Source organism: Cervus elaphus, chromosome 21 (genome assembly GCF_910594005.1).
Source record: "Cervus elaphus chromosome 21, mCerEla1.1, whole genome shotgun sequence".
Lineage (NCBI taxonomy): Eukaryota > Metazoa > Chordata > Mammalia > Artiodactyla > Cervidae > Cervus > Cervus elaphus.
This window is the reverse complement of record NC_057835.1, coordinates 5238043-5265123: the sequence shown is the minus strand read 5'-3', so window position 1 is coordinate 5265123 and position 27081 is coordinate 5238043. Positions and strand designations below refer to the sequence as shown.

The following is a 27081-nucleotide window of genomic DNA, read 5'->3' as shown; positions in this document are numbered from 1 at the left end:
CTCCCATAAAATACTTATTAAATGCCAAAAGAAAAAGAGTAACTTGACAGGGAAGAAGCTTGGGCCACTCCACTTTAATCAAGTGATCAAGACAAGCCTCTCCAACAGACCAAAGCCATGCTACCCAATTAGACAGGAAGAAAAGAACCCAGCATCTCTTCCAGAATACTCTTGCCAGAAAGATACAACCTGAATCTAGTCAGGAGGCAACCAGACACATGCAGATTGAGGAACGTGCTACACAGCGGCTGGCTGGGGGTCTGTGTCAAGGGCATGAAGAGTTGTTCCTGTCTGAAGGGCACAAGAGGTGACACACAGGTACTGGGCTAACTGGGGTTATCTGGGAATCTGACTGAGGTCTCTGGGTCAACGCTATATGGGGTTTCCTGTAACTCTGAAATCACTTCCAAAGACTTCGGATCTTTTAATTCATCTTAGGAATAGTTAAGGCTCCCCACTGGTGATTCTAAAGGAAATCAACCCTAAATATTCATTGGAAGGACTGATACTGAAGCTGAAGCTCCAATACTTTGACCACCTGAAGCAGGGAGCCAACTCACTGGAAAAGACCCTGATGCTGGGAAAGATTGAGGGCAGGAGAAGGGGGCAACAGAGGATGAGATGGTTAGATAGTAACACTGAGTCAGTGGACAGAAGTTTGAGCAAACTCCAGGAGATGGTGGAGAAGAGGGAAGCCTGGTGTGCTACAGTCCATGGAGTAACAGAGTCAGACATGACTTAGCGAGTGAACCTGGTGATTTCTGTAAGCACTTCCTTGAATCATTCAAAGCATGGGTCCTGAAGGTGCACATTTTTGTCTCAGTCAAAAGCACCCACCAGAGGGCATTATTTATCTAGATTATCCATGATATTTTAATTCCACATCTTGAGGAATTTTCAACTCTTCTGCCTAGGATCTGTGTGGTTGCCTTGGAGAGGCAGCACTTCGTTGGACTCGTCCACCTTCTTCCTCAGTTTCCAGGAGACTTTCAGGAAAATTGAGGTTGGGATTGAGGCTATGGAGTCTCTTCCTATTGGTCTAAGGCTCCTGCACCTTCTGACCTGCTGACTTAAGGGGCACACTGTTACCTGCAACTGGCTATCCTGGGTGCTACGGCCCCTCAAGGCTTCGTCCTAGCCCTTAGTGTGAAACAAAAATAACATCCACCTATTAAGGGGCATGTAGCTGTGGAAAAGTAATGCACATAACAAATAACTCATGAGTCAGGTAACAAATGGGGGGAAACCCCTACATGAGAAAAGAAAGGTCTCCAATTAGTGACCCAAGCTTCTACCTTAAGACAATAGGAAAAGAACAGCAAATTAAGCCTGAAGTAAGCAGAAGAAAGGAAAAAGGCCAAAGTAGAAATCAATAAACTTGAAAAAGAAAACAATAAAAATAAATTAATCCAAAAGGTGGTTCTTTAAGATCAATAAAACAGACAAACCCCTGGCAAGACAAAAGGAGAAGGAAGACACGAATTACCAATATAAAGGATGAGAGAGGTGACACCACGACAGAGCATACACACAGTAAAAGGATAAGGAAATATTACGAAAAACTTTATGCCAATTAACAATTTAGATGAAATGGACTAATTAAAAGACGCAAACTACCAAATGTAACCCAAGAAGAAAAGGACAACTTGAATGGCTATATTTCTATTAAATGAATTGAGTTTGTAGTTAAAAAAAACCTTCCCAGAAAGAAAATTTCAGGCTTCACTGAACATTTACAAAGAAGTAACACTAGGTTTAATTCCCAGGTGGCACAGTGGTAAAGAATCCGGTGTGCTAATGCAGGAGATGAAAGAGACATTGGTTCAATCCCTCGGTCAAGAAGATTCCCTGGAGAAGGAAACGGCAATTCACTCCAGTATTCTTGCCTGGAAAATTCCATGGACAGAGGAGCCTGGCAGTCCATGGGGTCAACAAAGCATGGGATACAATTGGGCGACTAGCACCTACGCACGCAATGTTATGTTGACAAACTCTAACGTAAAATTCATAAGGAAAGAATACTTTCTCCAATCCTCCTGAGGCCAGCATTACCCAACACGAGGCGAAGACATCACGAGAAAAGAAACCTACAGACCAATATTCCTCATGGGCAGAGATGCAAAAATTCTAAACAAAACTTCATTAAATTGAATACAACCATAAACAAAAACGAAAATATATATCGTGACCAAACGGAGATTATTTCAGGAATGCACTAGAAAGTCAATCACTGTAACTGATCATGCTTTTCTTCCAGAGCAAACAGATCTCTGTCAATCCCACGAAGGAAGAGAGCCAACGTACGCTATGAGGGGGTGGGCAGGAGCCCCCAAAGGGCCGCTGTTAGGCCTCCAGCGACAGTCAAGGTCTCCGCGGGTTCGCGCCGGCTTCCGGGCGGTGGCGGCTTCCAATCCCACAATCCCCCGGGCCTCGACATGTCCCCGCCTCTGCGCGCAGGTCCCACCCCTTGGGTAGAGTCATGGCCTCGGATTGGTTACTGCGGCTTCCGCTACCTGGTGGGCGGGGCCGCTGACCACCTGTAGGTTCCCGACTTGGCTGAGGGTGCTTCCCGGAGCTCACCGACCTGCATCCGGGAGGACGGGGCGGACAGGGGTGCGTCAGCCGATGGCCTAGGTCCCGTAGGGTCGCCCATGTCGCAGACCAGCCCGAAGGCGGAGGTGGCGAAGCTGCTCCCTTTCCTGACGCTCGGGGAGCGGGCTGACCTGCAGGCGGCGGCGGCGCAGCATGTGCTGGCGCTGACTGGCTCGGGGCCCGGCCGCACGCTGCTGGCCGGCCAGGCGGCACTGCTGCGGTCGCTGGTCGAGCTGGCGGTGGCCCCTCCTCCCGCCCCAGCCCGAGACGCCGCTCGCGCGCTAGTCAACCTGGCTGCCGACCCCGGCCTACACAAGCCGCTGCTGGAGGCCGAGCCTGGACTGCCTGTCCGCCTGCTGGGCTGCGCGTTGGACCCACAGTGGCCCTGGGCCGAGGAGGCGGCCGCCGTGCTAGCTAACCTCAGCCGCGAGCCGGTGCCGTGCGCTGCGCTGATAGAGGCTCTGGCGGCCGCAGAACCCGGGGAGTCGGGCCTGGAGCGGCTGGTGCGCGCGCTGTGCACTCCGGGCTACAACGCCCGCGCGCCCTTGCACTACTTGGGACCAGTGCTCTCCAACCTCAGCCAACGTCCCGCGACCCGCGCTTTTCTGCTGGACCGCAACAGGTGAAGCTCCGGGCGCTGGCGGGGAGGGGTTGGAAGTGAGCAGGGACGGCACTGAGTGGCCCTTCCCTCCAGGTGCGTGGTCCAGCGGCTGCTGCCCCTTACCCAATACCCGGACTCCTCGGTGCGCAGGGGCGGGGTGGTGGGAACACTGCGAAATTGCTGCTTCGAGCACCGTGAGTCGTGGTGGGGATGCTGCCTTATCGGGGAGTGGAGGGAATAGGCTGTTCTCTGGGGCCCCTCTGGACAGGCCTGCATTCCTGTTTCTCCCCAGGACATCATGAATGGTTGCTTGGGCCCGAGGTGGACATTCTCCCCTTCTTGCTACTGCCCCTGGCTGGGCCTGAAGACTTCTCTGAGGAAGAGATGGAGCGTGAGTGGCTAGGGTCGAGCCTCAGGGTTGGTTTAACGGGGCGGGGCGGGCCGGTAGGGGAGAGGCAGAAGGAGGTGTCCAGATCAGGGACCTTCTGAAACCTTCCAGCAGGGAATTGCTGAGCACAGATGAACCTTAAAATGGCAGGGTCCTGCCTAGTGGCCCAGGGGTCAGCATGGAGACCCACTGACTCACAAATTCACCCCCAGGGCTGCCTGTTGATCTGCAGTACCTGCCACCAGACAAGCAGCGAGAGCCAGACGCTGACATCCGCAAGATGCTAATTGAGACCATCATGCTGGTGAGCAGGGGTCCTGCTCCATTAATGCCACCCCTTCACACACACACACACACACACACACACACACACACACACACACACAGACACACACACACACACTAGCACACTGACGCCTGGGTACCCTTTGCCCTCTTCCAGCTGACAGCCACAGCACCTGGTCGGAAGCAGGTGAGGGACCAGGGAGCCTACTTGATCCTGCGAGAGCTGCACAGCTGGGAGCCTGAGTCTGATGTGCAGGTGACTTGTGAGAAACTCATCCAGGTGGGTGCAGGGTTGGGGGAGGGGTGTGCGTCCAGGGTATGCCAGCCAGCTCCTCACGTGCCTCCCCTGCTGGCAGGTACTTATTGGGGACGAGCCAGAGCAAGGCCTGGAGAACCTGCTGGAGGTGCAGGTGCCAGAGGAGGTTGAGCGGCAGCTGCAGCAGCAGGATCACCAGGAGCGGGAGCAGTGTGAGCGGGAGCAGCAGGACCTGGAGCTGGGCCCAGGGCCACAAGCAGAGGGAGCTGCACCCACGTGAGGCCCCTGAGGCCTGCCAGCATCTCCGGGCCCACTTCTGTTTGAAGTCCGTCCAGGCCTCCCAGACCAGGCCTGCCTGCTGTCCCCTGCTCTGAGAGTGTATCTGGCTGAGAAGTAGAGCTGCCCTTAAGTTCCAGGTCTTTGCTGAGGGTTGAGGACACCTCCATGTGCCGTGTTGCTTCCAATAAGAATGCTGGCTGCTCAGAGGAGAACTGTTCAGCCAAGGCTGGTCCAGACCTCTGACTCGCTCAGGTGTCTCCAGGCAGAGGGCTGGCAGGGCTGGACAGAAAAACACTGCAGACCTGAGGGGCCAGCTAGAGCTTCCCAACGAGTCTCAGGGGTGCTCTAGGGGTCTGGATGCTTGCAGTGCCCCTTGCTGCCAGTTCCACCCCAGGTCCCTCCACCCTGGGGGCCCTCGGCTGGCCCTGCCTGAGATCCAGCCTCACAGGGCTGACCTGTTGAGAGTTTCACCAGCCACAGCCTGTCAGGGTCTCCTAGGGCTGCATCCCCTGGCCTGTCCTTGGGGCGCTTGCTGGTGCTGCCTCCTCTTCACCCTCAGCACCTTCCCTGTGCCCAGACCCAGCCCTCAGGTCTTTGAGAGCACTGCAAGTGCTGCTTCCCAGTCCTGGACTGACCTGATGCTCCCACCTTCCCTGTCTAGCTAGGCCTTCTCCCTGCTCAATTCCCCTGAGCCTCAGCCCCCCAGATCCCATGCCCACCAAGCTAATAAGCCTTGCCCTTGGCCCAAGTCTTCCCCTGGACCACACTCTGCCCCTTTGGAGCCCCTTGGCTCCATGTGGTACCTTCAAGTACCATGTGGTACCTTCAAGTCCACGGCCCCAAGCCCAGCAGGCTGTCCCCCACCCCACTGTATTTCCTTCCCGGGCCTCCCACCAAACCTAGTGCCATCTTCTGCCCCAGATCCCTGTTTCCCTGCCCTTCTCTCCACAGAGCACCCCCACCACCCCCAACCCCCACCCAGTGTCCTCAGTCCTGGTACTACCTCCAGAGCTGGGGCCAGCTCTACTGGAGCTCAGATCAAAGCCAAGTTCTTTGTGGGTATCAGGTGTATTCCTCTTGTGTGGTCCCCTCTTCATTCTTCCTCCCCCCAATTAAATTAAAGCTCTGGCCTGAAGGTATGTGGACTGTTTTCCAGATGCCCCAGCATCCCTCTTCCTGCATTGAGAAGTCCACACCCTTGGCTCTAGAGAATAAATGCTTTATCTGGCCTCGCCCCTGCCCTCCTGCCCGCCCTCAGCTAACCAGGTAGTGCCCAGGCACACTCCGGATGGAGCATAGCAACAGTGGATGCCTGGAGCGACCCACCCTGTGACCGGCCGTCTCCACGCTCCAGAGCTCAAGCCTGGCAGAGTCTGCACCTCGTCTCAGGCAAACCCCTGGGGGCTCAGGCGCCAGACCAGAGACACTCTCATGAGAGGTGTCCTGTAGCTGGGGTCGCCACAGTTGCAAGAGCGACCTTGGGGGATCGGAGTCCGCGTTGGTCTCCACATTGTCTGGGGACGTTTGGAGCTGGGGCTTCTCTGCTTTTTCTGCAATGGATCGCAGTGGGAGGGTCAGGAGGGGCACTGAGGAGCCTCCCACCTACCCACCCAGGTAGGCCTGCTACACCTGGTATAGCGCTGGGCATGATGCAGAAGAGCGCGTGTGCAGCGGGCAGCATCCAGTGGTGGGTGGCCACCTGCTGCAGGCCCAGGCGAGCTCGCGGGCGCAGCTGGAGCAAGCCTCGGATCAGGTCCTGGCACTCTGCGGGTGAGGACTCAAGGCTGCAGCCTCATGTGGGAGTGGCCCCCTCCCACGACCTCTCATGCCCCCAGCCCACGGCCCTCACAGCCAACGATACTGGCCACTTGGTGGGGTTGCCCCATGGAGTCTTCCCAAACGGCTAGAGGGTGTCTGTGTTTCGCACGTGGGCGGACAGGCAGAGAGAGGTGAGGCAGCCTGACCTAGGGCTAGTGCAGGGTTCAAGCTTAACGGGGCCACCAACCCCAGTTTCCCCTGTCACCACAGTCCATCTCCCAGCCTGGGCCAGGGAAGAGGCCAGGTCAGCATTACCCATGCCACGGCGCGTGTGGCCCTTCTCTGGACCTAGGTCTCTCTTGCTGCCCCCTCTCCAGGCACGGCTAGGACTTGGGAGGGACACGTGGTGGAGGTGCTCACCTGGGGACAGGCCTGGCCGGAAGGTGGGGCCGCGGCGCATCAGGTAGAGCATTCGGTGGGGCTGGCGCTCCTTGAAGGGCAGCTTCCCAGTCACCATGGCGTAGAGGATGACACCTCTGGGGGCATGGGCTTCTTAGGGACCGCCCCTCCTCCCCTGCCCCCGCCCCTTCACCCCTCCAGGGTCCTGGAGCCCCTGGGGTAGTGCTCACAGGCTCCACAGGTCAGCCTGCTCCCCGTTGTACTTCTTGCTCATGAGGATCTCTGGGGCTGTGTAGGCCACAGAGCCACAGAAGGTGCTCAGCAATGTGTTCTTGAACCCGGACTGATGGGCAAAGCCAAAGTCTGCAAGGGACATGCAGGGAGGGTGGGGCGGGTTGTTAGAGAGAGGGCTCCTGAGGGGGCTGTGGGTGACTGCAAGTGTGGCTGTGGGCAACTGTTGGGTGCAGGCCTCATCGGAGGCTTGAAGGACAAGGCAGACTGGGGTCAGAAGTCTGGAGCAAACCAGTGTAGAGGCTGGAGCCTTGGGCTTGAGCCCCAGCAAGACTGGGGTATGGGTGACCCACGGAAGTTGAAGAAGGTGATCAGAGCTGGCCCAGGCTGGGAGCCTGGTTGGGGGCTGGGCCTCAGGCTCACCACTCAGCTTTAGGCAGCCTCTGTCATCTAGCAGGATGTTCTCACACTTCAAGTCCCTGCGTGGGGAAGGGGAGGCGGGGCTGAACCTGGGCTCAGGCAGGTCTCCACGCGCTGGGCAGCGGGCTGGGTGGCACCCTCACCGGTGCACGATGCCTGAGTTGTGGCAGTGCGCCACGGCACTGACCAGCTGCCACAACAGCCTGCGGGCCTCCTCCTCCTCCAGTCCCGGGCAGCGGCGGTGAGCGGACACGGCGTTGATGTGCTCCAGCAGGTCGCCGCGGGCCGCCAGCTCCAGCACCAAGTAGGTGCGCCGGCTGTTCGCGAAGGTCTCATACAGCTGCACCTGCCGGGCCCCGCCCCTCTGCGGTCACCCCCAACCAGGGCCCCCGGGTGCACGGGGCTGGGGTCTCAGGATGGGGCCGACTCGAGCATAAGGGTCCCAGGAGGGGAAGGGGCAGGCCTGGGGTAGGTAGGAAGGGCCAGGCTGCCTGGGGTCTCTGCCCACCACGTTCAGGTGCTTGTAGGTAGCATTGAGTGATGAAATCTCACGGGGCAGGAACTTGCGGGAGAACTCCACAGGGGCCTCCGCGGTGGAGACGATCTTGATAGCTACCTGCAGGTGTGGAGGGTGGCCACTGCGAAAACCACAACCCCCCTGGGGACAGGATGTGGTAGAACAGGCCCCGTGGTCTTTGTGCATGTGGCCGAAGTTGACCAGGGCAAGGTTCGATGAGCAGCAGCCTTGCGAGGCACCGCTGACCTTCCCCCTCATCCTGTCCTGGTCACTTATGTGTTCAAGGGGTCCAGGAACTGGGAGGGATCAGACTGCCAGAGACTGGGCCTTCTGGAAGATGCGGGACTAGGAGGAAGCCAGGGCACCTGGGAGGTGCCTGGGTGGAGTTAGGACGGGGGTCACTGGGGCTAGGCTGGAGGGTGGACCATGGAGCCCCCACCCCGTGAGGAGTAGGCGAGCCTGCCTCACCATGGAGTGGTGCTTGCCCCGCAGGTCAGAGGCCAGCTTGGAGTTGTGCTGCATGCGCTCCTGCGTGGCGTAGGCCAGGTAGACTTTGGAGAAGGCCCCAGAGCCAATCTTCTTAAAGGACAGCAGGTAGCCATTGTCCCTGCATTCATGCACCTGCTCCAGAAAGGCTCTCTGGTCCAGCTTCTGCCTGCCAGCAGCCTTCATAAAAATCAGGGCTCTGTGGGAGAGCTGGGGCTACCCAGCACCCCGCAGGGCCGTGGGGAGGGGCTCTGGGAGGTTCAGCTGAGGCCTGACTTGTGTTAGAGGGATGGGGTGATGGGTTGTAGACGGACGGAGCAATGCGCTGTGGAGCGATGGGGTGATGGACTGCAGGAGGCCAGCTGAGGCCTGCAGGCCCTCAAGGCTGCAGCCAAGTTTCTGAAGCCTCTCTGGGACAGGAGCAGAGATGGGAAGGGAGGCTAACACAGCCACACACCCATGGACTGGCACGGGGTTGGACAGGCTCTGGGAAAGCAGGGGCAGATTCTAGAATGGAAGGTTCTAGAGCTGTGCCTGCATTGTGCCCTCAAAGGGGTGTCGTCCTATTCCCCAGGCGTTGCTTGTCTGAGAACATCTTGCTGGAACCAGCCCTGCCCTGTGTGAGGCCCACTCCATGGGGTGAGAACCCCAAGGCCCACAAACAGCCTTTTTTTGGTTTTGGCTATGCTGCACGGCATGAGGGATCCTAGTTCTCCAACCAGGAACTGAACTCAGACCCAGCAGTGAAAGCACAAGTCCTAACCACTGGACCGCCAGGGAATTCCCGAAGCCACCCAACCTTCCTCTGCTGAGGCCTGCTGCAGGAGGCCATTCCCCCAGAGCGCTCTACACACTTGATGACATATCCCCAAGCAAATGAAAAGCCCCGGCCCACCTCAAAGAGGTGAGCCAGCATGCCTCTCCCTTCTCCCGGCCCCTGCAGTGCTCTGTGAGCACTGTTACTTGGGGAGGAGCTGTGTTGCCTGCTGCCTACTGGTGCTGTTCAAAGCTGCAACCACCACCTCCCACAATCCTGCTTCTGTGCACACCAAAGTGCCTGTCCCGTGGTAGGCAGTCCACACCCAGGATTTCAAATGTGAACATCACCAAGTGATGCCCCCTTTACAGACGAAACAAGTAAGGGCCAAGTTCATGGTCTCTCTTCTGTGGGCTGGACAGCATAGTGTCTGTGGACTAGATTTGTCCCCACAGGATCCGTGGTGCATGCAGTACTCCCTCTGCAGGGAATGCCTTGGAAAGCCTGGAAGTGAACTGTGGAGACATTTTCTCCTCCCTGTTGGACTGTGGGTCGCTTGAGGACAAGGCTTGTGTCTGATATCCCCTGGCTCACCCACAGCCCTTGTCTGGCAAATTGCCTAGAGGATAGAAAATATGGACAGATCAGCTGGTTTGTTGCTCCATGGGGGTTAGGAAGAGAGAAACTGGGTGTTTCAAGGGGAGAGAACTTAACTTGTGATGGTTATGAAGGTGTTACATGGGCTGGAGATGCGGGGAGCCTACACCGCCTCCCTGGCTCCCCCTCATTGAAGAACACAACTGGAAGCCAGTGACTGTTGCTCAGATAGGTGACAGGCAGCGTCCCGAGTGCTCCCTGGCTCTGCTCACCCTCCTCTTTCTCTGCACCCAGGGTCATCCATCTATCTCAGAGCATTTCTGTGCTGGACTTGCTGCCAAGCCCTCGGGAGCCAGTCACAGGCACAGGCCTTTCTCACAGAGCTTACTGTTACAGAAGAGAGACTGCCCTTAATACTCTTTTTTTGAGGGGGAGGGGCCTCGCGGCATGCAGGGTGTTAGTTCCCCAACCAGGGATAGAATTCATGCCCCCTGCAGTGGAAACAGTCTTAATCACTGGATGCCCACCCAGGGAAGTCCCTGACCTTAATAATTTAATAAAAGTTGAATGATGCTGTGATCTGTGCCAGGGCAGCGTGTGTGCATGCTTGGGAGTGAAAAAGTTCAGCTGAGCTTGGGGAGGTCAGGACCAGTGGGGTGTCCTGGACCCTGGCCATGGGGGACATCGACCGAAGAGTGAGCCATCCAGGTATGAGCCTCCCTCTGGCAACTTCCATGGGCTCTGAATAACCACCCCCCTTCCTGCCTATGCAGTACCTGAGGGGTGGGAGCTCTTTCTTGGGGACCAGGCCCCATCTCCGGATCAGCATGCTGTATCAGCCGTCTACAAGAGTTCTGTCCCGCTCTCTGCATTCTATCCTTAAGACAGAAGCAGGCTGCAGCCCTTCTCTCTGTGAAAAAAGAATCCCCACATCCCTGCTGTACTGTCCAGTGACCAACCTGCCCGCATGTTTAAACTGAGGCCACTTTGCCTCCTCGCACCCCTGCCCACAGATCCCTGCGGACCCAGTGAGATGCAGACAAGTTGTTTATGCCATGCATGTACTGTTGCTGACTGGCCCTTTCTTCTCCAATCACTTTTCCTTTCCTGAGCTTCTGGAACACCACTTGCTCCTTTCATTTTGGTCTGTGGGCACACCCAGGTGATTTCAGCTTCCCGGGCTCTGCGGGGGCCAGTATGTCTGTCCAGAACCTGGGCTCCTCTCCCGGCTTCTCTCTTTCTCAGCCCCCAGCTGCAGTTCTTCACAGCACTTTGTGCAACTTATGAATCATTGACTTGCTTGTTCTCTGTCTCCCTCTCCAGATCCCAAGGTCCCAAATGCATATACTTGCTTTTTTTATTTCAATCTTTTATTAAAGACTAATAAAGGATTTTTTACTTTTTTAAATGTTTTATATTTTATTGAAGTATAGTTGATTTACAATGTTGCATTAGTTTCTGGTGTATAGCACTGTGATTAGTTATACATATATATTTATATTCTTTTCCATTACAGTTTATTAAAGCATATTGAATATACTTTCCTGTGCTATAGAGTAGGATCTTGCTGCTTATCCACTGCATATGCAATAGTTCGCATCTGTTAATCCTAAACACCCACTCAACCCCTCCCCTTTGGCAGCCTCATGTCTGTTCTCTATGTCTGTGAGTTTGTTTCTGTTTCATAAATAAGTTCATTTATGTCATATCTTAGGTTCCACATATAGTGATATCATATGGTATTTATGACTTACTTTCTGACTATCTTTCTGACTTATTTCACTTAGTATAGTAATCTCTAGGTCCATCCATGTTACTGCAAATTATGTTATTTCATTCTTTTTTATTGCTCAGTAGTATTCCATTGTACATATGTACCACATCTTTATCCATTCATCTGTCAATGGATATTTATGCTGTTTCCATGTATTGGCTATTGTAAATAGTCCTGGGAAACATGTATCTTTTCTTTTTTTTTTTGTATCTTTTCAAATTATACTTTTCTCCAGATATATGCCTTAGAATGGGACTGCTGGATCATACAACTCTATTTTTAGTTTTCTGAGGAACCCCTTACTGTTTTCCATACTGGCTGCACCAATTTGCATTCCCACTAACAGTGGAGGAGAGTTCCCTTTTCTCCATACTCTCTCCAGCATTTGTTATTTGTAGACTTTTTTTTTTTAATTTATTCATTTGGCTGACTTGGATCTTGGTTGCAGTATGTGGGATCTTCACTGTGGGCTCTGTAACTCTGCAGCATGTGGGATCTTAGTTCCCCAACCAGGGACTGAACCCGTGTTTCTTGCGTTGCAAGGCAGATCTTTAACCACCTGACCACCAGGGAAGTCCCTAGAGTTTTTAGTGATGGCTATTCTGAGTGGTGTGGTACCGTATTGAAGTTTTGATTTGTATTTCTTGGGCTTCCCTGGTGGCTCAGATGGTAAAGCGTCTGCCCACAGTGCGGGAGACCCGGGTTCGATTCCTGGGTTGGGAAGATCCCCTGGAGAAGGAAATGGCAATCCACTCCAGTACTCTTGCTTGGACAGTTCCATGGACTGAGGAGCCTGGTAGGCTACAGTCCATGGGTCGCAAAGAGTCAGACACAACTGAGCGACTTCACTTTCACTTTTCTTTTAATAATTAGTGATGTTGAGCATCTTTTCATGTGCCTATTGGCCATCTGTATATCTTCTTTGGAGAAATGTCTGTTTAGGTCTTCTGCCCATGTTTTTTCCCCAGACTTTAAACTTTTTATTTTGTGCTAGTGTATAGCCAATTAATGTTGTGATAGTTTCAGGTGTACTCTGCATATAAGTTAAGTAAGCAGAGTGACAATATACAGCCTTGACATACTCCTTTCCCAATTTGGAACCAGTCTGTTGTTTCATGTCTGCTTCTAACGGTTGCTTCCTGACCTGCATACAGATTTCTCAGGAGGCAGGTCAGGTGGTCCGGTATTCCCATCTCTTTCAGAATTTTCCACAGTTTATTGTGATCCACATAGTCAAAGGCTTTGCTGTAGTCAATAAAGCAGAAGTAGATGTATTTCTGGAACTCTCTTGCTTTTTCGATGATCCTATGGATTTTGGCAATTTGATCTCTGGTTCTTCTGCCTTTTCTAAATCCAGCTTGAACATCTGGAAGTTCACAGTTCACGTAGTGTTGAAGCCTAGCTTGGAGAATTCTGAGCATTAATTTGCTAGCGTGTGAGATGAGTGCAATTGTGCGGTAGTTTGAACATTCTTTGGCATTGTCTTTCTTTGGGATTGGAATGAAAACTGACCTTTTCCAGTCCTGTGGCCACTGCTGTGTTTTCCAAGTTTGCTGGCATATTGAGTGCAGCTCTTTCTCAGCATCATCTTTTAGGATGTGAAATAGCTCAACTGGAATTCCATCACCTCCACTAGCTTTGCTCATAGTGATGCTTCCTAAGGCCCACTTGACTTCACATTCCAGGATGTCTGGCTCTAGGTGAGTGATCACACCATTGTGGTTATCTGGGACATGAAGATCTTTTTTGTATAGTTCTTCTGTGTATTCTTGCCACCTCTTCTTAATATCATGTGAAATGCCGGGCTGGAGTAAGCACAAGATTGCTTAGTCCACTGGAATCAAGATTGCCGGGAGAAATATCAATAACCTCAGATATGTAGTTGACATCACCCTTATGGCCGAAAGCAAAGAACTAAAGAGTCTTTTGATGAAAATGAAAGAGGAGAGTGAAAAAGTTGGCTTAAAACTTAACATTCAGAAAACGAAGATCATGGCATCCAGTCCCATCCCTTCATGGCAAATAGATGGGGAAACAATGGAAACAATGAGAGACTTTCATTTTGGGGGGCTCCAAAATCACTCCAGATGGTGACTGCAGCCATGAAATTAAAAGACGCTTGCTCCTTGGAAGAAATGCTATGACCAACCTAGACAGCAGATTAAAAAGCAGAGACATTACTTTGCTGAAAAAGGCCAGTCTAGTCAAAGCTATGGTTTTTCCAGTAGTAATGTTTGGATGTGAGAGTTGGACTATAAAGAGAGCTGAGCACCGAAGAATCGATGCTTCTGAACTGTGGTGTTGGAGAAGACTGTTGAGAGTCCCTTGGACTGCAAGCAGATCTAAACAGTCCATCGTAAAAGAAATCAGTCCTGAATATGCATTGGAAGGACTGATGCTGAAGCTGAAACTCCAATACCTGGGCCACCTGATGGGAAGAACTGACTCATTGGAAAAGACCCTGATGCTGGGAAAGATTGAAGGCAGGAGGAGAAGGGGGCAACAGAGGATGAGATGGTTGGATGGCATCACCGACTCAATGGACATGAATTTGAGCAAGCTCCAGGAGTTGGTGATGGACAAGGAAGCCTGGCGTGCTGCAGTCCATGGGGTCACAAAGAGCCAGACATGACTGAGTGGCTGAAATGAACTGAGTTTCAGGTGACCAGAGAAGAGACTCAGCCAGATACATACATTGTCCCCCAAATCCACCTCCCATGCAGGCTGACATATAATATTGAGCAAAATTCCATATGCTATACAACAGGTTCTTGTTGGTTATCCATTTTAAATATAGCAGTGTATACATGACCTTCCCAAAGTCCCTAACTCTCCCTTCCCCGCTGGCAACCGTAAGTTTGTTTTCTAAGTCTATGAGTCTCTTTCTGTTTTATAAGTTCATTTGTATCATTTCTTCTTAGATTCCTCATATAAGGGATGTCATACAATATTTCTCCTTCTCTGTCTGACTTACTTCACTCAGTATGACATTCTCTAGATCCATCCATGTTGCTGCAAATGGCATGATTTCATTCTTTTTAATGGTTGAGTAATATTCCACTGTATATAATGTACCATATCTTCTTTTTCCATTCCCTCTCGATGGATATTTAGGTTTCGTCCATGTCTTGGTTATTGTAAACAGTACTGCAATAAACACTAAAATATCCTTTTAGGTCATGTTTTTCTCCGGATATATGTTCAGGAGTGGGATTGCAGGGTCATATGGTAGCTCTAGTTTTAGTTTTTAAAGGAACCTCCATACTGTTCTCCATAGTGCCTTTGCCCATTTATATACATACATACATATATATATATACACACACACACACACACACATTGAGTTCTATGACCTGTTTGTGTATTTTGGAAATAAAACTCTTGTTGGTCACATCATTTGCAAGTATTTTCTCCCATTCTTTAGGTTGTCACTTTGTTTCGTTTATGGTTTCCTCTGCTGTGCAAAACCTTGTGAGTTTGATTCAGTCCCCTTTGTCCAGTTTTGGTTTTACTTCTAGTGCCTCAGAAGAGTGGCCTAAGAAAACATTGGTACCACTTAGGTCTGAGAACCTTTTCCCTGTGCTCTGCTCTGGTTTTATCCGTGCCTTCACATTTTGATTCCCAGGGTCTATTGGCAGACGAGATGTGTGCCTCGTGTGTGCAGGTGTGCACCTGTGTGTAGAGGGGCCTGTGGCCCTGGGCTCTCTGGGGTATTTGTTGGGTGTCCATGTGTAAGAGATATAGGGCATGACAACTCCTGTGTGTGTCCAGGTCTAGCCCACCTGGCGTGTGTACCTGGACAGGTATGTGTTTGCAAAGGGACTGGCTTGGGTACATTGGTGCCCCAGGTATCTCAGGGTATGTGGGTCTGTGTCTGTGTGACAGGATCACCGTGGTGAGTCGGGCGGGGTCACAGAGAGGAGTGGCAAGCGGGCCCGGTCCCTCACCTACACAGTAACCTGCCGCACCCCTTGAGGCCCATAGGGCGGCCAGACTGGCGCCCAACAGTCAGATGTGGTCACAAGGCGGCCGGGGGCGGTGCCAAGCGCGAGGCGGAGTTTGCGCACTCCTGCTCTCTTGGGTTCGGGGCGGGGGGCGGGGTGCGGGGGGGTGCGGGAGAGAGAGAGACTGAGAGAGACAGAGAGAGACGGAGAGAGAGAGAGAGAGAGAGACATGCTTTCTCGACCAATGAGCGCAGAGATCGCTTGGGGGCGGGGCCAAGTTACCGCGCGCCGGGCCGCGGTTGGCAGAGGGCGGGCTCGTCTCGTGGCCCCGCCCACTCCGGTCAGCGGCTGCCGGGAGGGCGGCGCCCCGGCCGCGACTGCGGCGGCTCCTCAGGTAAAGGGCGGACAGGTCCCGGGGGTCAGGGCCGGCAGCGGTCACTCGGGGAGGTGCCCCTCGGGGAAGCCTAGGCCGCAGAACTTCGGGTCGCCCCCTTGGCCAGGCCGCCGCGGGAAACCGAGTCAGGGGGCGCCTCTCCAAGGTCACCAGGCGAGCGCAGGGACGGTCCCGGGCTTCGCGGGGCCGAGCCCGCCGTCTTCCCTGGGCTCAGGTGCGCCCTGCCCCGCGCGGAGCCGGATTTGCCGCGTCACAACCCGGAAGAGCGGCCTGGGAGCCCAGCCGCTCACTTTCTTCCTCGCCCAGCGTGCGGAGCGCGTTCTCCGTGCCCGGCCCCTCCCAACGTGGGACTCGGGGTGCTCGGCCCCCGTGCCTGGCCCTGCCCTGAGGGGCGTTCAGTTTGTCACTTTTCGGAGGCCTGTGGTCCACCTCCTTGCTTCCCCAGGGGAAGAACGGGGGTCCTCTGTGGGAAACTCATCTTAAAACCGAGGGTCCCAAAGCGCGGGGACCATTGTATTCTTTCTGCTTTCTCTTTGGCGTGAGAGGAGGAGGCGGTCCAGAGCCGGGAGGTAATGTGTTCTCAGTCCTGAGGGTTACTGGTCATGTCCTGTAGGCGTGAAGCTGGAGAGGCTGCGGGAAATTCCGCTCTAAATCCGGGTGAGAGCTCAGAGGTGCTCGGCCACGGCTGGCCACCAGTCCCTGGACTCTTAGGCCCAATTTTGGGTTCCGGTTTTCTGTAGCGCCAACTGAGCTGCGGCGCAACCCTAGGGCCTGATAAGAGGGCTCTGTGGGCATGGCGGTTCCCATCTGCACACTTTACAGAGGTGCCCCTTTGCCAGCCCAGCGGGGTAGGGGAGGGACGGACTGGAAAGCTCAAGGGCGATGAGGCACAAAGGGTTGTAGGGGGCAGAGGGGACTGTTGTGGCACTGTTAGCTGGAGTGGCTGTCTGCTGCGGGGCCAGGCGGGGTTGGGGTGGAGGCTGGCTTGAGGGGACCACTTTGGAAAGGGAGGTGGTAGAGGTGAAGAAGGTGAGTCACTGTAGGGTGTGGGGACGGAGGTGGAGGAACAGGAAGGGGTGATGCTACTTCTGACCTGAGAGCTAAGTGCATGATGACACAGAAGAGGCAAGTGAGGTGTGGGTCGGGGAGGGGTCAGGTGACAGTGGTGTTGGAGCTGTTGGGTTTGTGGCGATGATGGTCCAGGTGGAGATGGCCAGCAGGCCCTGGGCCCCAGGAGACCTATGTGGGAATCATCTGGTGGGACACTTGAGTGGTGCAGGATTGTGATGTGGTCACCCCTCTGATCCTGACAACCAGAGGGCCTGGGAATGCGAGTGTCAACAGGGCTTTTGGCCGCCACGACTCAAGTGAGCACGCGCCTCAGGTCTCTCTTTGTTGCCAGAGTGGAATGACAAAGTTGAGCTGTTTTGGTTACCTTGAAATCAATATCCAGGCTGATGTGCGTTGTTGTTGGTGCATCTTACTCCACCACGACTGCCTGCTGAGGGCCCCCGTAGATCAGAGGTGGAACCCTGGGGTGCTTGCTTGCTCCCTGGAGCTCATAGCTGCCGCCTATGCCTGGAGGCAGGTATCTGTGCTTAGTTCAGACCCAGGGTCCATCGAGGCACCAGTGAGCAGCCCAGATTGCGTGAGCCCTTTCTTGGAGCCGAGTTACTTGACCTTCTTGAGGCAGGCACTCCAGGAGAGTCCCTGCTATTGTTCAAGGAATGCTGGCTGCTGGGCATCTTGAGACGTGTGCTTTCCTCACGGAGCCGGAGGGCCAACCCCTTCTGTGAGGTGACACCGCTGGTGTGGCTTACATTGAGAATCAGTGCTCTCCAGGAGCTGTGAGCAGTGAGCTGTGGACTGTGTTTTCCAGGTCATCTGCCCTGGTTCTTGTTGGTAACTGGAAGTTGGTTCCTGCTCTGGCTCCTGTGCTGGGAGGGAAAGACCCTGGGCCTGGTGGGGCGATCTTGTGATCCCCCCTGGGCCTCCTGACTTCCTAGTCTCCCCTCGCACACCTACCTCCAGTTCCTGTTGCCTCTGGGCTGGGAGGTATGTGACCCTCCTTGGTCTCCCATACCCCATTCTGAGCCCCATCCAGCTCAGTGAAGTGATCCTGTACCACTGTTAGGTTTGTCAGTCCATGTGGCAGTCGAAATACAAGTAGGCGTTTTTCAGGCCAGGGGCAGTACCTGGTGGGCATTTACTAAATGTCATTGACTCAATGCTGACTACTGGTGAGCATGGGGGAGGGGGCAGCTGCTTCCTCACTGGCCCACCGTGTGTCCAGTGCAGGGAGGGAAGGCCCTGATGGCTCTGCGCTGTGCCATGTGCCAGGAGCATCAGGGTGGGCAGGTGGGCAGGTGTGGAGGGGAGTGTAGGAGACAGTCCTGGTGGAGTCCCGCCCCACCGCTGACCAGCTGCTCACAGTGTGCCCCTCTAGGACCTACTTGGCCATGCAGATTGAGGAGATGGTGCCTCTAAGGTGCTTCCCATGGGAGGCAGGGGACCTCCTGGGCGCTCCCCTGTCTGTGTGCCCCCTTCTTCTGTGGCGGTTTCACCTGGCTTTGCCATCAGCACTGTGCTACAGGTCAGTCAGCTCCACAGACCTCCTGGCCTGGGGTAGAGGCCGCAGGTGGAGACCTTCGAAACCAGTCAAGTCCAGGTAATCTGTACTTACCTGGCTACCACTTTTTTCCAGTGCTTGTTTTTTCAAATCTAACCAGATCCCTGATTGACATGTGTTTTGTGTTTTGTTTTGTTTTGTTTGCCAGGAAAATCTGACTTTTTATTTCTTAAATACTGTGAAGGAAGGGGTGGGGGGGAAATGGTCCCCTGATGATGGAGGGCCATGGAGCAAAAATATGGAACGCTTCACGAATTTGCGTGTCATCCTTGCGCAGAGGCCATGCTAATCTTCTCTGTATCGTTCCAGTTTTAGTATATGTGCTGCCAAAGTGAGCACGACATACGTGTTTTTTATGACACTGTGGGCTTCTGTAGATGGGTATTGAAAGGTGGACGATCCCATCACAGAGTGCGACCATTCAGGCTTGTAGGAAACACTCCACAGGCTCTGCTGGCTGTCCCCACCTATGTGTGGCCACTGCAGGCCGCGCTACCCGACCCTCAGTCCTGCGGGGCAGTGGGGGAAAGTGGTGGTGCACGGGAATCGGAGTCCTGGGCTGCTGGTCTTCTTTGTGTCGCCTGTCTTCCTGTTTGTCTTGTTGATGTGGGTGCACTTTTGTGCATGTTAATGTTAGACAGATTAGGCTTTTGTCATACCTATAATGAATGATTTGACCCATTTTGTCTTTCATTTACTTTATGCTCTATTGAGGATGGGGTGAGGTCTGAGAGTGTACGATTGTGGGCATAGGTGTATGTATGGATGTGGTCTTGAGTTTGTGTATGCTTCTGATTTTTAGAAATTGAAAAATTTCATATAGTCCAACTGAAAGCTTTCATTAAGGTGTGTGGAGTTTTGTGTCTGGCTTAGAAAGCCCTTCCCTACTCTAAGACTTTAAGATATATCCTTGTATTTTCTACTTAGGATTACATTTACTTTTTACATGTGATGCTTATATTCATCTAACACTTATTTTGGGGTAAGGAAAGATGTAGGGAAAACTAATTTTTTCCCCTGAGTGCCTACCAAGCTGTTCCTACACTATTTGTTGGCTAATGTCCTTATTATTTAAATTTTTCCCTTTTTATTCCTTATTGGTGTTTATTTCTGGACTCTCCGTACAGTTCTGTTGATTTGTGTGCCTCTTATAACAAAGGCATAGTTTTAATTATGGCAGCATTTTAGTACATTTTAACATAACATAAAATGGACTGGAATGGGAATATTTAATTCAGATGACCATTATATCTACTACTGGGCAAGAATCCCTTCAAAGAAATGGAGTAGCCCTCATAGTCAACAAGAGTCCAAAATGCAGTACTTGGGTGCAATCTCAAAAATGACAGAATGATCTCTGTTCGTTTCCAAGGCAAACCATTCAGTATCACAGTAATCCAAGTCTGTGATCCAGCCACTAATGCCCAAGAAGCTGAAGTTGAATGGTTCTATGAAGACCTACAAGACCTTCTAGAACTAGCACCCAAAAAAGATGTCCTTTTCATCATAGGGGACTGGAATGCAAAAGTAGGAAGTCAAGAGATACCTGGAGTAACAGGCAAATTTGGCCTTGGAGTACAAAATGAAGCAGGGCAAAGGCTAACAGAGTTTTGCCAAGAGAACACACTGGTCATAGCAAACAACAATACAAGAGATGACTCTACACATGGACATCACCAGATGGTCAATACTGAAATCAGGTTGATTATATTCTTTGTAGCCAAAGATGGAGAAGCTCTATACAGTCAGCAAAAACAAGACCGGGAGCTGACTGTGGCTCAGATCATGAACTGTTTGTTGCAAAATTCAGGCTTAAATTGAAGAAAGTAGAGAAAACCACTAGACCATTCAGATATGACTTAAATCAAATGCCTTACGGTTGATTATACAGTGAAATTCAGAAAGATTCAAGGGATTAGATCTGATAGAGTGCCTGAAGAACTGTGGATGGAGGTTCATGATATTGTACAGAGGCAGGGATCAAGACCATTCCCAAAAAAAAGAAATGCAAAAAGGCAAAATGGTTGTCTGAGGAGGCCTTACAAATAGCTGAGAAAAGAAAAGAAGTGAAAGGCAAAGGAGAAAAGGAAATATAATCCCACTCTGAATGCAGAGTTCCAAAGAATAGCAGGGAGAGATGAGAAACCCTTCCTCAGCGATCAGTGCAAAGAAATAGTGGAAAATAATAGAATGGGAAAGACTAGAGATCTCTTCAAGAAAGTTAGAGATACCAAGGGAACATTTCATGCAAAGATGGGCACAATAAAGGACAGAAATGGTATGGACCTAACAGAAGCAGAAGATATTAAGAGGAGGTGGCAAGAATACAGAGAAGAACTATACAAAAAAGATCTTCATGACCCGGATAATGACGATGGTGTGATCACTCACCTAGAGCCAGATATCCTGGAGGGCAAAGTTAAGTGGGCATTAGGAAGCATCACTACAAACAAAGCTAGTGGAGGTGATGGAATTCCAGTTGAGCTATTTCACATCCTAAAAGATGATGCTGTGAAAGTGCTGCACTCAGTATGCCAGCAAATTTGGAAAATGCAGCAGTGGCCACAGGACTGGAAAAGGTCAGTTTTCATTCCAATCCCAAAGACAGGCAATGCCAAAGAATGTTCAAACTACCACACAATTGCACTCATCTCACACGCTAGCAAAGTAATACTCAAAATTCTTCAAGCCAGCCTTCAACAGTACGTGAACTGTGAACTTCCAGATGTTCAAGCATTTAGAAAAGGCAGAGGAACCAGAGATCAAACTGCCAAAATCCATAGGATCATCGAAAAAGCAAGAGAGTTCCAGAAATACATCTACTTTTGCTTTATTGACTACAGCAAAGCCTTTGACTATGTGGATCACAACAAACTGTGGAAAATTCTGAAAGAATGGGAATACCAGACTACCTGACCTGCCTCCTGAGAAATCTGTATGCAGGTCAAGAAGCAACAGTTAGAAGCAGACATGAAACAACAGACTGGTTCCAAATTGGGAAAGGAGTATGTCAAGGCTGTATATTGTCACTCTGCTTATTTAACTTATGTGCAGAATACATTGTGCAAAATGCCAGGCTGGATGAAGCACAAGCTGGAATCAGGATTGCTGGGAGAAATATCAATAACCTCAGATAATACAGATGACACCACCCTTATGGCAGAAAACGAGGAAGAACTGAAGAGCCTTTTGATGAAAGTGAAAGAGGAGAGTGAAAAAGTTGGCTTAAAACTCAGCATTCAAAAAATGAAGATCATGGCATCCTGTCCCATCACTTCATGGCAAATAATTAGGGAAACAATGCAGACACTGACAGATTTTATTTTCTTGGGCTCCAAAATCACTGCAGATGGTGACTGCAGCCATGAAATTAAAAGACGCTTGCTCCTTGGAAGAAATGCTGTGACCAGCCTAGACAGCATATTAAAAAGCAGAGACATTACTTTGCTGACAAAGGCGGGTCTAATCACAGCTGTGGTTTTTCCAGTAGTCATGTATGGATGTGAGAGAAGAAGGCTGAGCACCGAAGAACTGATGCTTTTGAACTGTGGTGTTGGAGAAGACTCTTGAGAGTCCCTTGGACAGCAGGGAGGTCAAACCAGTGCATCCTAAAGGAAATCAGTGATGAATATTCATTGGAAGGATTGATACTGAAGCTGAAGCTCCAATAGTTTGGCCACCTGATTCGAAGAACTGAATTAGAAAGACCCTGATGCTGGGAAAGATTGAAGGCAGGAAGAGAAGGGGACGACAGTGGATGAGATGTTTGGATGGCATCACTGACTTGATGGACATGAGTTTGAACAAGCTCTGGGAGTTGGTGATGGACATGGAAGCCTGGTATGCTGCAGTCCATGGGGTTGCAAGGACTTGGACACGACTGAGCGAATGAACTGAACTGAACATAACAGGACAAATCCCACTGTTCACAGACTTTTTAGAATTTAGTTTGCTACTGTTGTATGTTGATTCTTCCATACGAATTTGGAACCATTTTATCAAGTGGAACCCTCCAGTATCCTGATTCACATTTTTATAGATGAAAGAAAATTGACAGTTTTATAATATTGAGTCTTACATGAGAATTTTGAGTCTTTTCCTTCAATGAACAGTGTTTTGTTTGTTTTTTGAAATTGTGTATATGCTAAGAATATAAGCCAAAGCTTTCTCTGTGTACACGATGGGCTGAAGGCAGATCAACATGCACATCTGCTGTTCAGAAAGGATGCCACCATCCGTGTAGGAGCCAGGGCTGGGGGAACCCTGGGTCACCCACTAGAGGGGTGACAGTGTCCTGGGGAGGTAAATGATTGACCTCTAAGGAATGAATGTGTTCTGTGGGGTGAAGAGGACAGGGTGGGGTGCTTGTAGGGATCAGCAGAAGCAGAGGTACAAGAGCCCAAGTGCTGGCCCAGGGCATTCAGGATGCCTGCAGCATGAGGGATGAGAGAGGAGCAGAGAGGGACTTGGGTCTGGGTTGCAGAAGTCTTTGTCGAAGGTGTTGCTTTGATTCTGTGAACAGCAGTGAAGACCGCTGAGCAGTGGTGTGGCATGATACGACCTGTATTTGATGAAGACCAGCACTCTCAGGGTGGAGGAAGTGGCCAAGGCAACGTTAGGAGAGGCAGTCATCAGAGATGGGCTCTCAGAGCGGGAGCAGGGCACCTGCTGCCCAATATGAAGGGTTGTAGCAGGGTGAGGAGGGGGTTGGCTAATGTTGATCACAGTATGCCTGTCACTGAGTGGTGTGAAGTGTGTCTGCTACCAAGTGGTGTGGTGTGCCATATAACTCTTGAAGTCACGTAGTATGGGTTCTCCATTTTTTTTTTTTTCCAGAGTTATCTTGGCTATTTTATGTCCTCTGCATTTCCATATGAATTTTAGAATTAGTCTGTCAGTTTCTACAAAAAAACATGCTGGGATTTTGATTGGGAATGCATTCAATCTGTAGATCCATTTGCAAAGAATTGATTTCCTGTACAGTATTTCTCTCCATTTATTTAAGTTTTCTTTTGTATCTCAGCAGTGTTTGATAGTTTTACTGCATTGTCCATCTTTTGTCAATTTTGTCCCTAAATATTTCATATAATTTTTGCTCAGTGGCAGATGTTGTGGCTTTTTCAATTTTTGATTGTTTATTGTTAGTATATGGAAATACATTTGATTTTTTAATATTAATTTTTTTAAAAAATTTAATAGTAACTTTATATTTTGTGATCTTGCTAGATGACTTATTGATCTGGTTCCAACTATAGATTCTGTAGCATTTTCTGCATAGATGATCCCATCACCTGTGAATAAAAATAGTTTTACTTCTTTTTCGGTTTGGATGTCTTATTTTTTTTTTCTTGCCTTATCACACAGACTAAAACCTCCAGCTGATAGTGAATAGAACTAGTGAGAGCAGGCATCCTTGCCTTGTTCCCCATCCTGTAGAGATAGCATTTAGTCTTTTACTGTTAAGTATAATGTTCCTATAGATTTCCCTTTGGTGCTCTTTATCAGATTGTGGAAGTTTTCTTCTGTTCCTGTTTGTTGATAATTTTTATTATAAGTGGATGTTGGATTGTGACAAATGCTTTTTCTGCATTTGTTGAGATGATTATATGGTTTTTATTTTTTGGTCTGTTATTTAACTCCAGTGGCTGGAGTTAAAAATACCCAACCAACCTTGCATTCATGGAATGACCCAATTTGGTCATGAGGTATTATCGTTTTTACATGTTGTTGGATATGATTTGATAAAATATTGTTAAGAAATTTTGCATCTATGAAGGATATTGATTTATAGTTTTCATTGTTTGTAATATCTGTGTCTAGTTTTGCTATCAGAGTAATGCTAACCTCAGAGAATCAGTTGGTAAGTGCTTTTTAGGTTCAGTTTTTCTGGAAGAATCTGTGTAGTGTTGGAATTGTTTCTTCCTTAAATGTTTGATAGAATTCCCCAGGGAAGTCATCTAGGGCTAGAGTTTTCTCTGTGTGAAGGCTTTTAACTACAACTTCAATTCTTTTTTAAATACAGGTCTATTTTTTTCTTTCTTTTCCTTTTTCTTTTTTTTTTTTTTGACTGTGCCACATGGTATGGGGTATCTTAGTTCCCTGACCAGGAATCAAACATGTGGACCCTGCCGTGGAAGTGTGGAGTCTTAACCACTGGACCACCAGAGAAGTCATAGATTATCTATTTTTTCCTTTTTTTAAGTTTATTTATTTTTAATCTATTTTTTCTTGAGTGAGCTTTGATAGTTTGTGTTTCAAGGAATTTGTCTTTTTCTTTTGTTTTTTGATTGTAATAATTTTTTATTGAGGTATAATTGACTTGTCTGTTTCATTTAAATTGTCCAGTTTACCTTTGACAAATTAGATATATTATCTAAAGATATAAATAAAGATCTAAAGATATATATAAACATAAATATATCTAAAGATATATTATCTAAAGATTATTATCCTTTTAATATCTGTAGAGTCTGTTTGTTCTCATTCTTAAGATGGGTAATTTGTGTTGTCCGTCTTTTTCCTGATCAGTCAGGCAGGATGGTTATCAAATTTATTGATCTTCTTAAATAACTAGCCTTTGGCACTTTGATTTTTTTTTTCATTTAGTTTTATTAGTTGGAGGCTAATTACTTTACAATATTGTAGTGATTTTTTTAAAATTTCTTTGTGTACTGATTGTACTCATTTCACACGCTAGCAAAGTAATGCTCAAAATTCTCCAAGCGGGGCTTCAGCGGTACGTGAACCAAAAACTTCCACATGTTCAAGCTGGATTTAGAAAAGGCAGAGGAACTGGAGATCAGATTGCCAACATCCATTGGAAGAAAAAGCAAGAGAATTCCAGAAAAATACCTACTTCTGCTTCATTTACTACACCAAAGCCTTTGACTGTATGGATCACAATAAACTGTGGAACATTCTTAAAGAGATGGGACTATCAGACCACCTTACCGGCCTCCTGAGAAACCTGTATGCAGGTCAAAAAACAACAGTTAGGACTGGACATGGATCAATGGACTGGTTCCAAATTAGAAAAGGAGTACATCAAGGCTTTATTTTGTCACTCTGCTTATTTAACTTCTATGCAGAGTACATCATGCAAGATGCTGGGCTGGATGAAACAGAAGCTGGAATCAAGATTGCTGGGAGAAATATCAATAACCTCAGATATACAGATGACACCACCCTTATGGCAGAAAGCAAAGAGGAACTAAAGAGCTTCTTGATGAAAGTGAAAGAGGAGAGTGAAAAAGTTGGCTTAAAGCTCAACATTCAGAAAACAAATGGCATCGGGTCCCATCACTTCATGGCAAATAGATGGGGAAACAATAGAAACTGACAGGTTATTTTCTTGGGCTCCAAAATCACTGCAGATGGTGACTGCAGCCATGAAATTAAAAGACGCTTGCTCCTTGGAAGAAAAGTTATGACCAACCTAGACAGCATACTAAAAAGCAGAGATATTACTTTGTGAACAAATTTGCGAATAGTCCCAGCTATGGTTTTTCCAGTAGTCATGTATGGATGTGAGAGTTGGACCATAAAGCAAATCAAGTCCTGAAGGACTGATGCTTTTGAACTGTGGTGTTGGAGAAAATTCTTAAGAGTCCCTTGGACTGCAAGGAGATCAAACCAGTCCATCGTAAAGAAAATCAATTCTGAATATTCATTGGAAGGACTGATGCTAAAGCTGAAACTCCAATACTTTGGCCACCTGATGTGAAGAGCTGACTCATTAGAAAAGACCCTGATTCTGGGAAAGATTGAAGGCAGGAGGAGAGGGGGATGACAGAGGATGAGATGTTTGGATGGCTTCACTGACTCGATGGTTATGAGTTTGAGCAAGCTCTGGGAGATGGTGAAGGACAGGGAAGCCTGGTATGGTGAAGGACAGGGAAGCCTGGTATGGTGAAGGACAGGGAAGCCTGGTATGCTGCAGTCCATGGGGATGCAAAGAGTCGGACACAGCTGAATGACCAAACAACAAAAATAATAGGCAAGTCCAGCAAACAAAGGAGAGGAAGTTACTTTGCAGAGAAAAGGAGGGGTTGCTCTGAAGGAAAGTCTATGGGAGGGAAAGGGTGTTTAGGATGGTGGTCGCTTCCCACTCTCTGAGCTGAGGTTTCCATCTGCTAGGTTTGTGGCCTGTCCCAAAGCAGAGGTGTCTTCCTGCTGGGAATGCAAGTCATGGCTCCTTTTGTTGGCTTTATGATTCACTTGGAGGGGTGTGTGAGTGATCGCCCTCTCTGGCTTCCCCTACTAAATGAGGTTGCTGTTGTTCAGATCCACAATGTCATTCTTTTCTAATACAACCACTTAGTGCTATTTATTTCCCACACATTTTTTTATTGTTTAAATTTCTCCCACACATTTTGATATGTGTTCATTTTCATTCACTTTAAAATGCTTTCTAATTTCATTTTTTGCATTTATTTTTTTGACTCATGAATTATTTTAAAGCATATTAAGTAGTTGATAAATACTCAGATTTCTCAGATAGCTTTCTTTTATTGATTTCAAATCTAATCCCATGTGGTCAGAGAACAGGGGCTTTCCAGTGGTAAAGAACTTGCTAGCCAATACAGGAGACTTAGGAAACGCAGGTTTGATCTCTGGGTGGGAAGATCCCCTGGAGGAAGGCATGGCAACCCACTCTGGTATTTTTGCCTGGAGAATCTCATGGACAGAGGAGCCTGGCAGACTACTGTCCTTAGAATCACAAATAGCTGGACAGGACTGAATGACCTAGCAGCACAGAAAACATAGTTTGTAAG

At 49.6% G+C, this 27081-nt stretch overlaps 3 protein-coding genes and 1 non-coding gene across 12 annotated transcripts in view; 2 read left to right on the top strand and 2 right to left on the bottom strand.

The window, feature by feature from the left end:
- Positions 1-2511: 2511 nt before the first annotated feature.
- HGH1 (HGH1 homolog) lies at positions 2512-5536 on the top strand. Of its 2 annotated transcripts, none has more exons than XM_043879751.1 (6): positions 2512-3214; positions 3287-3387; positions 3486-3584; positions 3794-3885; positions 4024-4122; positions 4223-5536. In XM_043879751.1, the coding sequence occupies exons 1-6, from the start codon at positions 2652-2654 to the stop codon at positions 4400-4402; spliced, it is 1134 nt and encodes a 377-aa protein (XP_043735686.1). In that variant the 5' UTR covers positions 2512-2651; the 3' UTR covers positions 4403-5536. The 2 variants fall into 2 exon arrangements, with proteins under 2 accessions (XP_043735686.1, XP_043735685.1); XM_043879750.1 differs by having other exon boundaries at positions 2513-3214; positions 4024-4146.
- A 294-nt stretch (positions 5537-5830) lies between these two features.
- LOC122679654 (testis-specific serine/threonine-protein kinase 5-like) lies at positions 5831-9086 on the bottom strand. Its single transcript, XM_043880532.1, has 7 exons — positions 8195-9086; positions 7718-7825; positions 7353-7555; positions 7213-7268; positions 6789-6921; positions 6580-6695; positions 5831-6165 (listed from the first exon to the last, which is right to left on the bottom strand). The coding sequence occupies exons 1-7, from the start codon at positions 8396-8398 to the stop codon at positions 5831-5833; spliced, it is 1155 nt and encodes a 384-aa protein (XP_043736467.1). The 5' UTR covers positions 8399-9086.
- A 6466-nt stretch (positions 9087-15552) lies between these two features.
- Positions 15553-27081, top strand: part of MROH1 (maestro heat like repeat family member 1) — a 52490-nt gene continuing 40961 nt past the window's right edge. For 5 of the 8 annotated variants that reach the window (XM_043879570.1, XM_043879571.1, XM_043879569.1 and 2 more), the window contains exon 1: positions 15553-15678. The gene's annotated coding sequence lies outside the window, so the exon portion shown is untranslated. Of the gene's footprint in view, positions 15679-16004; positions 16248-27081 lie in introns of those variants that run through there. The other 3 variants (XM_043879567.1, XM_043879565.1, XM_043879568.1) reach the window with 2 other exon arrangements.
- Positions 18540-18646, bottom strand: LOC122679742. The gene has a single exon (XR_006336527.1). It is a non-coding gene; the product is annotated as a U6 spliceosomal RNA (small nuclear RNA).